The sequence below is a fragment of the Amphibalanus amphitrite genome, unplaced genomic scaffold (genome assembly GCF_019059575.1).
Source record: "Amphibalanus amphitrite isolate SeventyFive unplaced genomic scaffold, NRLGWU_Aamphi_draft 001697F_arrow, whole genome shotgun sequence".
Lineage (NCBI taxonomy): Eukaryota > Metazoa > Arthropoda > Thecostraca > Balanomorpha > Balanidae > Amphibalanus > Amphibalanus amphitrite.
Genome location: NW_024883190.1, coordinates 43181 through 58181, shown reverse-complemented (window position 1 = coordinate 58181; position 15001 = coordinate 43181). Strand labels below are relative to the sequence as shown.

The following is a 15001-nucleotide window of genomic DNA, read 5'->3' as shown; positions in this document are numbered from 1 at the left end:
GAACATGGTCCTCCTCCAGCAGCACTACTGACCCCTCTGTCAACTTACCGTGAGAACGGAACTGGCGCACAGTGGGTGGAAGACTACGCAAATATTCCTTCCGCCAAACCTGCCAAAATCGGTTCAGACGCCGTTCTCTGATCCGCGCCCTCTCCTGGAGCGCGCTGCCGTCAACCGACCGGGCACTCTCAACCCGGCTCTGGAAGCCCGCGCCTCGGCCGATTAAGAAATGACTCGGGGTGAGCGCGTCTGGGTCCTCAGGGTCGTCTGTGACGGCCGTGAGGGGCCGTGAGTTGACACATGCCTCTATCTCAGACAGCATGGTCTCCAACTCAGTCCGAGTCACACAGCGGGTCCCCAGGGACTTCCTGAGACCCACCTTGACAGAGCGAATGAGCCGCTCGTAGAAACCGCCGTGCCACGGCGCCACCGGCGTCGTGAAGCGCCACTCCGGAGCTTTGTCTCCGAAATACCTCCGCAGGGACACGTCTGCGGCCTTGAAATATCTCGCATTATCAGAAATAACACGAGACGGAAAGCCACGTCTGGCAGCAAACCGACGGAATGCTAACAAAATGTCTGCCTGCGACAGAGACTCCGTCAGCTCGAGATGCACCGCACGCACCTGCGCACACGTGAACAGAGCCACATAGAACTTCTTGTTCGGAAAATCAACACAGAACAGAGGTCCGGCCATATCCACACCGACGGTCGAAAAACAAGGAGACTCGCTGACACGAGCAGCGGGGAGCGGCGCCGCCGGCTCGTTACACGCACGTGCGTCATGTCTCCGACAGGCGACACACTGGCGCTTCACACGCTTCGCCAGACACCTCAGCCCCACGATCCAGAACCGTTCGCGCAGAGCGGTGATCATCGTCGAAACACCGGCATGTCTCATCAGCAGGTGCTGCTCTCTGACTAACAGTTCTGAAAGACGACACTTCGGCAAGATCACAGGGTGCTTCTCAGCATACGACAGATCTGAGAGCTGTAACCTGCCAGTCATACGGACCAAACCGTCACTGTCGATGAAGGGAGTCAGCTTAGTGAGGCTCGAGCCCCGCGGAAGGGCCTTCCCGGCATGCAGCAGCCTGATCTCGTCAGAAAAGACGTCACCCTGTACGTCTCTGATCAGAGCGCGCCGTGCCTCGTCCAACTCACCAGTTGTGAGCTCACCATCTCTCCTCTCAGAGGGGTTCCGAGCGTTGTGCACAAACCGGCGCACCCAACCAGCGATGCGCACAGCCTTACACATAGACCCCCACCTCTCCACTGGGAACACAGGCTCATGCTTCGTCACACTCGGTGACGTCAGAGCTGCCGTCGGTGACGTCAGAGCTGCCGTCGGTGACGTCAGAGCTGCCGACTCCTCCTCAGTCTCAGCTGCGCTCTGCTGAGCCGCAGAGCCGTCTGAGTCACCCGACCTGAGCCAAACAGGGCCCCTCAGCCAAACATCCGACTCCAGGAGGGACTCGGCGGACACACCGCGCGTGAGCAGGTCTGCAGGGTTGAGCTCACCGCTGCAGTGTCCCCAGTCAGACGGGCTCGTGAGAGACTGAATCTCTCTCACCCTGTTCGACACGAACTGTTTCCATCTCGCTGGGTCCGCCTGTACCCAGCCGAGGACAATTCTGCTGTCAGTCCAGCAGAGCGAGGGCGTGGTCTCCGGCAGCTGCAGTGCCCGCCGGACGAACACCACCAGCCTGGCCGCCAGCAGGCTGCCCAACAGCTCCAAACGAGGCAGAGTGTGAGCGGCGATCGGCGCCACACGTGCCTTCGCCATGACCAGACACACGTCACGAGAGCCATCCTCACGAGGGGCACACACATAGACCACCGCCCCGTATCCCTTTGGCGAGGCGTCACCAAAGGCGTGAAGGCTCACACCCTCCCCACCGTTCCAACCTGAATTGAAGTAGCTCCGAGGAATCTCCATCTGCTTCAGGACCTCCAGTCCTCTCACCCAGTCAGAAAACACGTCACAGAGCTCAGGAGGCAGGATCTCGTCCCAGCCCAGACCGATCCGCCACAGCTCCTGAAACAGACATTTTGCCACCATTGTGTTAGGAGCCAGCCACTGCATCGGATCAAACAACCTCGCGATCAGACTCAACAAGACTCGCTTGGTGGGCACCACATTGTCAGGCAGGCTGACACCCTCAAACACGAACACGTCCCTATCAGGTAGCCATCTCAGTCCGAGAACCTTCACGCTCTCGTCCTCAGGACTGCCGGCCAGCGCGTGAGTTCGATCGAGTACGAGCTCACTGTTGGAAGTGCACTTCGTGAGCTCCATCCCAGCGTCACTGAGGATAGACTGGGCCTCGGTGAGCAGCTCACGAGCACCCTGCTCGGTATCACACCCAGACACAAAGTCATCCATGTACAGAGAAGTCTGGAGCTCTCGGACAGCGCGAGAGGGTGGATACTTATCCAGATGGTACTGGATGGTCGCGATCAGCAAGAACGGCGAGCACGCCGCTCCGAAAATGACTCGCTGAAACCGCATGGTCCGAATACGACCGTCCAGCTCCCACAGAAAGCGGAGAACGTCCTGATCTGATCTCCTCACCCGGATCTGCAGGAAAGCTTTCCGGATATCGCCGGTGACCGCGAATCTCCACCGGCGAAACCTCAACAGCACCTCACACAGGTTGGGGATCAGATTCGGACCAACCTCGAGACAATCATTGAGCGAAAGACCGTGCCTGTCAGTCGCCGACGCGTCAAACACCGGACGCACGCGCGTGGAGGTGCTACTTTCCTTCACTACCGGCCTGTGCGGTAGGTAGAAAGTGGGATTCTCTGACACGAGCTCCTCTCGTGGCACCTCTGCGATCACCCCATTCGCCTCCATCTCCTTCAGAGCCTGATCATACTCCTCACCCAGCTTGGAGTCCTTTCCAAGCTTCCTCGAGAGACCAGCCAGTCGTACCTCAGCAGCCTGCCTATTGTCGACTAGCTCGCCTGGGTCTCTCTTCCACGGCAGAGCTACCTCATACCGCCCATCGTCCATTCGAATGGAATCGCGAAACTTAGCCTGAACCTCAGCCGAAGAATCAGCATCACTCGAATCATGGATCCCTATCCCTTCTAGATCCCAGAACTGGCGGAGACGGCTCTCATGCAGGTCTCCCAGACAGAGCAGTTGACACCCCAGCTGTGGGCCCCTCTGTCCCTCACAGTCACCCACCAGGCCGGACACCATCCAGCCGAGCACTGTCTCCTGAGCTACAGGGCCCCCCTGGGTGCAGTGCACCGCTGGCCTTACCATACTCCAGAAGTAGTCCATACCGACGAGGATGTGCACGTGCAGCGGCTCATCGGGAGGAGGGCGGCCAGCCATCGGGAGGTGAGACAGCTCCGCCATCACAGAGGCAGGCAGGCTGGGCCGGGACAGGGGCGCACAGATCACAGGAACCTCGATGGCCTGCATCGTCACTGAGGAAGGTACATCAGCATTAGCACTCGACAGCGACAGCTCGAACACATCACGATCAACAACACCAGAGCTCCTCCCTCCAAACGCAGCATAGGCCACTTTTTCTGATCTGACCCACTTTGGGCTCACCTGCTTCACCACATCAGCTGAAACATAGCTCCTATCCGAGGCAGAGTCAAACAACACATTTACTGAGAGCTCCTGACCACGCTTGTCTTTCACTAGGGCTCTCACAAGTGGCAGTGCAGTGACTGCACTGTCATTACCACAAGGTAACACTGCATCTGTCGGCACACTAGCACTAACTGCAGTCATAGCTGGGCTGGCCTGCTGCTCAGCCCGCTGAGGTGGGACACTGTTTGATCCACGTACCAGTCTAGAGCAGCACACCGCATGGTGCCTGCCACCACACTCCGAGCAGTTCATCCTACATCTGTTGGCCCTGTGTCCGCGCTGAAGGCAGCGGAAGCACAGGCCTGCTTGACGCACTCTGTCAAGCCGCTGAGGCACATTTAGAGGCACAAGAGACGGGCACTGGTCTGACCTGTGGGCCTGGGCACAAAAGCCACAGACCGCCGTTGAAGTCGAGAGTGCTGCTGCTGCTGCAGGGGCGCGCTGCACCCTGCTCCTCTGCTGGCGGGTCCCAGCGGGGCTGCGCCGGGACTCCGGAGCTGATGCAACACAGTACGCACCGGAGCGCTCACGACGGCCGATCTCAGAGTCCAAAAACTCCAGCAACCAGTTCAGGTCCGCCTCATGACCCACACCATCCCTCGCCCACTCCATCCTGATGGCAGTCGGCAGTCGTTGTAAGAGCACAGGCACCATCATCACGCCATACGCTTCACCCTGCACTCCCAACGCTTCCAAAGCTCTCACATGCGACAAAAGGTTGTCCTGTAGGGCACGAAGGGCATGGACATCAGGAACAGAAGGAGCAGGAATAGAAAGGAGTTGCTGGATATGGTTGAAGATGATACGTTCCGTCCTACCGAAACGATCAGTAAGGATCTTACATGCGGATGCATAGTTAGGGGCACTCAGTGGCAACCCAGCAATACATATGCTAGCCTCCCCCACTAGCAGTGATCTCAGATACGAGAACTTTGTTATGTCAGGCAAGTCACTGTCATGTACGGACGCTCTGAACATCTCCCAAAAGGCTTGCCACTCAAGTACATCACCCCCAAACTTGGGCAAGTCCAGTTTAGGCAGCTTTACAGTGTGGCTACTCACAGAGATGCCGCCCGATGCAGAGTCATTCCCTGAACCACTCACAGCTTTCACCACTTTGGAGAGCACGCAGAGTACAGAATCACGAAAAACTCCAGCCTTCTCGATGTCATCCAGCATCTCACTCTCCGACTCGATCATCAGCTCCAAGTCACTCTGTAGTCCATCCAGGTTGTTCAGCCGTGTCTCCAGCTCCTTCTGGATCACTCTCAGGGCCTCCTGATCACACTGATCCGCATCCAGGAGTTCTTGAGCCTTGTTCATGGTTCTTGAAAGCCACCCCTTGGCAGCCACTCGTTTCTTGTACATCATGGACAAGTCTGGGACCAACGCCATGGCTTAGGCGTGAAAAAACAACAAGAATTAAAGCAAATGGTCCACAGTAACAGCAAAAGAAAAATTAACAGATCTTGAAACTCTTCTTGGCACAGAGCCAAACAACTGAGAGCTCAAAACTCATCAGAGTAAGGTCCAGTACTCACTTGACCAAAGTCAATCACCATCAGCCTAGTGCAAAACAAAGCAAGCTCACAGCACCCCATCTCAACTGGCTGTCACCGGCTTGCCCTTACTGCACATCCAAAGGCTCCGTCCCGCGTTTTCGGCACCAAAATGTCACGGAACTCAGCACCAAAAATCTCAGCTCATTCTTGCAGGCCGTTTATAACTTGAACCACGGCACAGAAAACAAAACACGGCACACCGCCGCCATCAGAAACCAGTAACCACGGCACACCGCCGCCATCAGAAACCAGTAACCACGGCACACCGCCGCCATCAACACCAATAACCACGGCACACCGCCGCCATCAACGCACACACATCAGACACAATTCCCGAACTTTCGGGCCGCCGCTCGCCCCCGGCTGCCGGTCAGCTGACCGCCGGAGGCGACCAATCAGAGCTCGCAGACGCCGTCTCTCGGCAGCACCGACCGGATCAGACGGTCAGCGCCGATCGAGGCGACCTCTATTCGTCGGCATCACCAATAATTCCCGAAAGAGGCGCTACTAATCCGTAACAGACAGCTTAGGTTATCGGGTGTGCAAATATACCACACCTGTGTGTTATGATCCGGAGGAGGGCCTCCTGCACGTGGTTAGACGCCCTGCAGCTGAGGAGGTCAGGTAGGGGTGAGCGAGTTTGTAGGTGCTACAATAGACGTAAAGTCGGCCGGGAGCTGAGGATGGCTGCCGGACTGCAGTTATGGCCGTGACAGTCTGTTTTGTTTGTGTACATATGATCGTTTATGTGTGCATTTGCGTGTATGGTGTCCATAACAACTGACAATTGATCACACAATCGCACGTATTCTTTTCAGCATGACTGACTCATGTGCAATGTCCATTAAGACCGTTCTCTCATCGATTCAGTTGCCTCTTTTTATTGTACCCAGTCCCAACAATGTTGCGCATATTTGCGTGACAATAACCGTTTTCAGCACGTATCAGACAAAAAAAAAAATCATGTTGATATCAACGATGAACGAGCTAACTCCTTTGTTAGAGACCGTTTAGAAAGTTGATTTGATAAAGAAAAAGTGTTTTCGATAGCTTTGTCTCATGTAGATCATGGACGTTCTTTTTATCCCTAAGCATTGTATGCAGTTACCAGAATTGTACTGATTAAAGTGGCAAAAATCATTACTACTTGACCCCTGCCGAAACGATTTGCCTGCCTGATTTTGACGATTTACCTGCCAAAAGGCATGACCCGGTCTGCCACCCTCTTCCCACTTCCAACTCTGACGCCCTCCTCTCGTCTCCACTTCCCACAGAGTCCGAAACCGCATCAGCACTCGCAAACTCCGCAAACGGGTGGTGTTCAAGAACGGCGACCTGAACGTGGTGCAGGGCAACCTGTCGAAGCGGCGGCGTCGCTACCTGGCCGACATCGTGACCACCCTGGTGGACATCAAGTGGCGGTGGACGTTGCTCGTCTTCAGCCTCAGCTTCCTCCTTAGCTGGCTCCTCTTCGCCGTCCTCTGGTGGCTGATCGGAGTCGCTCACGGAGACTTTGACGAGCAGAACATCAACAATGAGGCGTGGATTGCCTGTGTGCATAACGTCAAAGACTTTACCGGAAGTTTTCTGTACAGTCTGGAGACGCAACACACGATTGGCTATGGATATCGCTACATATCCGACCAGTGCACCGAGGCGGTTATCTTACTCTGCGTCCAGAGCATCGTAGGACTCGTGATCCAGGCTCTCATGGTGAGCATCGTGTTTGCCAAGCTGGCGCGGCCCAAGAAGCGTGCCCAGACGCTGCTGTTCTCGCGCAGTGCGGTCATCTGCCAGCGGGACGGCAGGCTCTGCCTCATGTTCCGGCTGGGCAACATGAGGACCTCGTCTCTGATTGGCGCCACGGTGCGCGCGCAGATCATCAGGAAGAGGGTGACGCCCGAGGGGGAGACCCTGCAGTTTGACATGGAGGAACTCAACCTCGGTAAGTGGACGATTTGAGGGGGGCGCAGGGCAAGGGCTTACATTTTAAAATTCACATAGTGGTTCGCCTGATTTATTTTCGGTTGTCGTTGTCGCCTGTCGGCAGGCAATACGTTTGTGGCCATGATTTTCTCGTTTAGAAATAGAAGAAGTTAAATTACCCCTATATTCTCATTTGGTTCGTTTTTCGACATTAGACTACCCCAGCTTTTAAGAAACGTTTGCTGACAGGTGTGACCCTGAGTGGTACCAACAATATCTTCCCAGCAACTTAAGTTGATTCGAGGCAACGCTCAAATATTTCCAGACGAAACCGCTCACCATTCCAAACTATGCCGAGACGAGATGCAGTCGTGCGATCCTTTGTATTGACGCCATTGATATTCAGAGTGCCGAGCGTTTAGAGGCTTCCGTACAATGCCAACACAGAACCGTGCTAGGACACGCCGAAACCGTCCTTATCTTTACCAATAGTTACCTTTTTAGATGATAACATTAACTTTTCAACAGTTGCCACTCCAAACCCTAAACAGCTCCCACACGATACGAACCCCTTCAGCCGATACCACGAACCCTAGCCGATCTCTGCTGTAATCATTTGCTCACGGCGGGTGTTGAAACTGCTGACCGCTGCCGGCTCGGTCGAACAGGCCCCGGGTGTGCTCCTCTGAAAGACAGACAAGCCCCGTACTGTGTGGGGCAAGATGGGATTGGGGGCGTTGGCTTAGGCTTTTGGTTATAAATGTGAGTTGAAATGATAGAGATTAGGAGGAAGGAGCGATTCGATGGAGTCGATTAAATTGATTCCTAATTTACAGTCTGCATAGTTGAATAATAAGTAATGCAGCCTTTTCGAGTATTAGTCTTCCTGTGGCAGTTAGCACGTGTAGCGAAGATGAACTCAGTGTGTGCAGTACAGAAACTAATGCCCATGCTGTTCTGTTATATTCACTTCACTGAAATTTCTCATCACCTGTTTTATGAGCAGACATCCTTCTGTGGAGCTGTTGTAAACACTTTGTTAAGTTTGCGCATCATTGAAACGTGGTGCGAATTTCAGGAAAGAGGCATTACTTTTCGGATGGCAAGACGAGGACGATCACCTCCACAGGTGCGAGAGAATCTAACTTGTCCTCGAGGGCGCTGTTCAGTGCCAGGCACGTGTTTCACGCACGTGCATTTTACCTTGTAATCCAGCATGTTGAGTAACCAGTGACCACTGCACTCCAAAGTCCAAAGTCCCAAAGGAGAGGAGGAATTGCTGATGCCACTCAAAGCCTTGACCTAAACATCTAAACGGAATGTCTCGCATGACGTGACCTTTCTATTTTGTCGCCCACCGGCCTGTTCTATGCACTTATTGTCCGCTGTAGGTACAGTATACCCTGTATACTGTGCCTAATTGGTTCAAAGTGCATGCTGAATTGATAGGCATTACAATTTACAACTAAGACATTTTGCCGACTTCCTGACGTTTTAACAAACGGTTTGGTTTGATACTAACATGCTCAGTGTTACTTAACTTCTATTGGTGATATCTTAGAAAGTGATCGGTTGTTGTTGTGCAAATAAAGTATCCGATGTAAAGAGCGCCTTGTTGGTCGCCCACCGGTTCCACCCTCAGCTCAGTAACGTTTTAAGCCGCTACAGGGCAAATGCACGTGCTGTAAACATCCGACCGCCCTTTGGCTCGCTGCCACGGAGTCCAACTCAGCCCAGTGAGCCCGCCATCTAAACATGATGTCCGTCAATATCACTGTTAGGTTTATGGCCATGAGCATGCAGTACACAAACGACGCCCCAAGCACGTGGCATGAAATTCGAGACCTCCTCCGACTGCCTAACCCGAAGAGTTCAGATGAGATGCATTTGTTTAGAAAAAAGTGCAGTAATCGTTGCGAAAGGCGCATGGTACAGACTACAGGGTGACACAAAAAAAACGGTCATCACCAAATTTCGAATAACTTCGGAAGTTATATTCAGATCATCACCAAACTTCGGCCACTTAAGGTCACACCTATGTAGCATACATCCACCAAGTTTCAAGTCTTCACTACGAATACTTTTAGTACAGTGTGTGTTTTACTGACGCTCCACAATGTGCTCCAGGTGAGTGCCACGGCGCTGCAGGGCGTAGGCACACTTGCATCCGGCGGGCAAAGTTGTCGATAACCCGATGGCTGTGCACTTTACAGAGTGCAATGGCCTCTGGAGACAGTGCTCAGGGGGTGTGCTACCCCTGAAACGTTATTCTTATCGGGTTATATGCAACTTTGCCCGCCGGATGCAGGTGTGCCTACGCCCTGCAGCGCCGGGGCGCTCACCTGGAGCACATTGTGGAGCGTCCGTAAAACACACACTGTACTAAAAGTATTCGTAGTGAAGACTTGAAACTTGGTGGATGTCTGCTACATAGGTGTGACCTAAAGTGGCCGAAGTTTGGTGATGATCTGAATAAAACTTCCGAAGTTATTCGAATTTTGGTGATGACCGCTTTTTTGTGTCACCCTGTACGTTGCAATATCGTTAGGATGTGATGTTAAACGGAACATTATTTTCCTGTTGGCGTAAGTTCTGGTGTAATTTCAAGATATGGGCATCCCTTTTCCTGTTGGTGTGCTGGCGCGCTAACTAAAATCGTCTTTCTTCTAGTCTTCACCCTCGCAAATCATGCCCCCTACCCGCTGCCTGCCAGCTTTTCAGTCGATATTTCACCAACCTATTTATTCAACAGGCCACTAAACACACTGTCTTGTCTTTTCACGACGGACCAATCTTCCTTACATCAAATACATTCACAGCGTGCCAAACCGTGGCATTTCGACTCGACAATGTCTTGGTTCGTTGCTCCCAGACAGAGCCCTCGGTTGGTCCGCCTGGATGCCAGGGTCACACCCGGGGCGAAAGGAGCGGCCTCGCCAGTGTAGAGGCCATTTGCAAGGCTGCACGGTGCACAATGCGAATTCACGAAATGGTATTGCCTTGCCTATGAGGAGGCTGCTGGGTATTGAATGGGTTGTACGCTAAAATAATGATGTGTGTACGAAATGGACGACGATTATCTGGTATGTGTTACGTTTACTCATTGGATATGCGGTCATGACACTCAAATTTATTGATATTCATGCTCAGGTTAGTTGGTAAATGCAATTTCTGCCTGTAAATCTATGTAAATTGAAAGCGTATGGAGCATGCACCTTGGCCGACATTTTTTAGTGTTCATCTTTGTGACCCCATTTGACGGAACAACTTGACACAGTCAATAGGCCAATTTCGGATGATTTCTGGACTGTATCCCCCGAAGCAAGAAGCGTGTTGGATTTGTGTAGCAATGTCCCTCTTCCCCGATGCACACCATTTGCGCTCTTCGATCGTGTCAATCCCTATGTCCAACATATCATCGCAGCAAGCGATCTTGCGGGTCTCAATTGAAGCAACTCCGCCTTGCCCTGATTTTGAGATGCATTGCTTATGTATCTCTTATTCTCTGGCCTATCACCCAGTGAACAAGACGGCCGCGCCTCTGCATGACTGCATAAATACTGCATACGTTTGTACTCTGGAGCGGATCTGGTCATTCTGATGTTGTGGATGGGACCCTCGATCATGTATGGATGATTTTAACAGCATGGGCCGCTGTCTGTTATTCATTTATTCTAATTCAAGGCCAATGCCCTTACGACGTTAGGCGGAGCGATAGAATATTGACGGTTTAATGTTGTGGCTCTAAAATCTGTCTGCACTCATCATGTTTAATTGTTTTGGTCACAATCACTGTCACCTCTTGTTGATGCGTCCCACCAAAGCCGTCATCATTACGGCTTTTAAACCGGCATTACATGAACTTGCTGTGTCAGAAGTTGTGCGTGAGATTGTTTCACGAGGAAATAATTCTACCTACCTGTAAATTTGTTTCGAGATTTTCGGAAACAAAGGAAAGGCCAATGCCATATATATAGGAAAGACTTGGGCGCTACGGGTGTTCCGTTGTTTCAATATTTTGTTACCCTGGCACAATGAGGCTAATGCAGACTTTCATACTTTACCAGCATCGCGATTCAAATTGTGGTTTATCTGTTACTGGCGCGCGTACTTGTTGCTAGACACCCCTGCTCGCACTCCCACCTGTTGCTAGGCTCCTGCTCGTGTAGTCTCGGTCGTCGGGCGGACCTCGGACCTCGGTCCCTGAGGCCAGCCAGTCAGACGGTGACACGGAAAACGCTTCAGGCGTGTCGGGTCACACGCTCGGCCCCCCGGCGGTCACGTGATGTCTCGGCGGTGCCTGAGGGTGGATCATGTGACAGGGTGGGCGGACTTACGATGGGGTCACGTGATGTGATGCGAGGAAGGCGGGTTCTGTTGCAGTGCGATCACTGAATGTGAGCGTTGGATGGACTGAATGGATCGGTTATTTACGGCCTGTGCCTTTTTCAGTGGGGTCAGGTAAATACAAAAAAGGCTAGCTTTTTGTAGGTAGGTTTGGGTATCAATTTTGTTTGCCATCGCTTCAGTCCTACTGATTTTTTTTTTTGCCCAAAGCAGAGCAGGCAGTTTTAACTTTCTACGTCCTACAGGGTGTCCCGAAATTGATGTCCTCTCCCGTTCGTTACGTTTCCTCAGAGCAATACCGGTATACCAATGGCGCTTTACCGGGACCCGACCCTGGGGCACGGTCACGTGTTTGTTGGTCACGTGACCTAGCCAGGTGAGCCGACCCAGGACCCGGCGGGGCGGCAGAGGTCATTTACCGAGAGGGTCGCGAGGCGCGCGGACTGCATATCAGCCATGGCGAAGGAGTACCCTTTGTCGACTCGCTATCGCGCTGTCGGCATGGTCAACGGCGGCACGCCCCAGGTACAGGTAGCCAAGGAGCTAAGGATAGAGCCCAGGACCCTCAGACGCTGGATGGCCCTCGACCGCAAGGGAGAGGCACTGGAGAACCGCGGGGGAAGAGGGAGGAAGACAGCGATGAGCCGGGTGGCCAAAATCGTGGTGGCGAAATCCGTTACGAAACGGCACCAGTCGACACGGAAACTGGCGCGGAAACTCGGTGCAAAAAATCATCCGCCCTCCAAGTCCGCTGTCCACCAGTATCTGCGGCAGTGCCTCCGTCTGAAGCCGCTGAAACCGCGCGGGGAGCCCAAGCTGACGGCAGCACAGCGACGAAAACGGCTGGACTTCGCTAAAAGTCTGATCAACTGGTCCATACAGGACTGGAGGCGGGTCCTGTTCAGCGACGAGTCTCCTTTTGAGCTGTTTCATCCTCCCAACCGCCAGAACGACCGTGTTTGGGCTCAGAACAGCTCAGAAGTGCCTGTCATCGAGACCGTCAAGCAGCCGGGCAAGGTCCTGGTGTGGGGCATGATGAGTTTCCGTGGCCTGTCAGACCTTCACATCGTGCCCCGCGGCCAAACCGTGACAGGGGACTTCTACGTAGAGGAGGTGATGAAGGGAACGACGGCATCAGCGATGAGACGACGGAAGGAGAACGGACCACCAACGGCCATCAAACTTCTGCCGGACATGTCACAGGCCATTTTCCAACAGGACGGTGCCCCGGTTCACAACGCCACCAAGACCCAGGAGTGGTGCCGGGCCAACTTCCCTGGCTTCTGGGCTAAAGGAGAATGGCCAGGTAACAGCCCGGACCTGTCGCCAATCGAGAACCTGTGGTCAATCGTCCAGGACAGGATGGACAAGATGGCACCAGCGTCGTCCGAAACTGCCCTCATCAGGAACCTCCGATCGGCCTAGAGCAGCATTTCTGGAGAAACTCTCGACAACCTGATGTGTGGCATGCCGGAGCGCATGCGGGCATGTATGCGGAAGCATGGTGGATACATCAACAAATAAATCATGAACCGGTCATTTTTTGTTTTGATGTTATTGCACGCAATGGGAGAGGACATCAATTTCGGGACACCCTGTACATTTGTTTCCGTTTCATCATGTAAATAATTTCAGCCTTACTATTCTGTCCTATAGCCACCTGTTTAAATGTCACCTCCTTACCTTTCCCAGTCGTCACCAGGCCAGCCTGCCCCAGTCACTATTGATGGCTAACTGACCTCGCTGGCCCATAGCAACACAGGCTCTGTGGCCCTGCAGCGCGCTGTGGTAACCGGGTGACCTCTGTCACCAGTGGGCCGGACCTTCCATACACCACACTCAGTCTCAGCTGGAGTTGAACACAGCCCTCCAAGGATGTCTCAGACCGTGCCGCCAAGGCGCTATTAGCATACAACAGCTGATGTGACGTCATGGACTGCCAGCGTGACGTCATAGGCGCACGGCATATCATCGGTAATGTCGCGACCGGGGTGGTGATAGGGTTGGAACTTGGAATATGCTGAACAGTGAACGGCAGCTGTAGTGAATTGGTAATGACGAGTACGCTGGTACGAGTGAAGCTGATTTGTAATTGAGATGAGCTACGGCGAAGGGGAGGGGGAAGGGAGAGGGGAGAGTAAGCGGATGCAGGTGTAAAAACTTCGATGATGAGCGGTGTGTGAGATTGTTTTGTTGTGGTGTGTTGTGGTCGGTAGACACGGTTTTTATACCCTCGCTAATGGGTTTGTAAGTTATCCGCTCATGATGCACTTATCAATCCATACAACGCGGTGACCGGGCAAAAGGTCAGGTGCACCGAGCTCATAAGGAGCTTTGAGGACCTTTAAGAAATGTCAGAGAAATTCAGAATGGTCAAATGCCATATTTCAACACGAGTCACGAACTGCATCACAACTTTTTAAGCACTGGACATTGGACAATTTTCCAGCATTCCTCAGCATTGCCTGTGGAGTTACTGGCCAGCAGCCCATCTAATTGCTGTTCGTCCCACCGGTATTGTTGGCGACATGTGTCCCACCCGTCCCATGTGTCCCATGTGTCCCGCTTGTCCCATCTACCCCGTCTGCCCCGCGTTTGTTCCATATGTCCCACCAGCTGACGGCTAGTCAAGTGTGCATTAGAGCACTTCATGGGCCGGATAAATCCGTTATCCACGGATAAATCCGCGGACCGGATAGGACTGGATTCCAAATTTGTTAAAAAAGAACGGATATGGGCGGGCCGGATTTGGGAATTGAAGGTTGAACCCGGATCAAAACGGATCAAAATTTTAACATTCAACATTGAAGTTAAAAATTAACCTAATGTGTTAAGCGGCAGCAGAGGTTTGATTAAAGTAATAGGCATCGTTTTATGACACTCACTTGTCACAAGACTTGTATGGCTGTCTGGTCCCTTAGATTGAATTTGTTAGTCCAGTTTTGGGTGAAACCAGTTATTGGTGAAACGGATTATTACGGATATTTTTTGGAAGTTTGGCTGCAATACGGGCCATGGGTGGGCCGGATTCTGATATTCAAAGAAAGGCGGATAATGGGCGGATCTGGATATGACTTGCCGGATATGGGCCGGGCCGGATCCTAAAAAGCCTATCCGTGAAGTGCTCTAGTGTGCATCTGTCTGAATGAGACTGCAGCGGCACCTGTGGCGGTCTGGTCATGGGGCTAATGCTTCCTAATGACTGTCATGAATTCAGGTGCACCGCTACTGTCACAAAATAATGACGCTCGCTGTACTGCTCCTGATGCCATGTTTGCGTCACAGCTATATATAGGTACAGTAACGCTAATAATTAAGCTGCAGAGATATTGCTGTCGGGTTATTAGCAGATTTGGGGTGACTTTGTATGGGAACATGACACGACCCACAAATGTTGAGTTTTTTCGCCGTCCCTCTTAAAACTGACAGCTAAATCCGTCAAAAGTCAAATGATTTGTGTCGTGTTCGCAGAGTAATGTTTACGGGTCTCATCTTTTTTGCCATTATTGCATATTATGCCTGCTTCTATTTTTGCGTGCGGAATAGC

At 52.6% G+C, this 15001-nt stretch overlaps 1 protein-coding gene across 4 annotated transcripts in view; it reads left to right on the top strand.

Annotated features, from left to right (window-relative positions):
- LOC122374702 (ATP-sensitive inward rectifier potassium channel 11-like) overlaps positions 1 to 15001 on the top strand; it is a 61661-nt gene that overhangs the window by 33343 nt on the left and 13317 nt on the right. For 2 of the 4 annotated variants that reach the window (XM_043353620.1, XM_043353618.1), the window contains 2 exons: positions 6456 to 7126; positions 8186 to 8236. In XM_043353620.1, coding sequence (XP_043209555.1) covers positions 6456 to 7126; positions 8186 to 8236 — 722 coding nt within the window. The remainder of the gene's footprint in view (positions 1 to 6455; positions 7127 to 8185; positions 8237 to 15001) is intronic. The other 2 variants (XM_043353621.1, XM_043353619.1) reach the window with 1 other exon arrangement.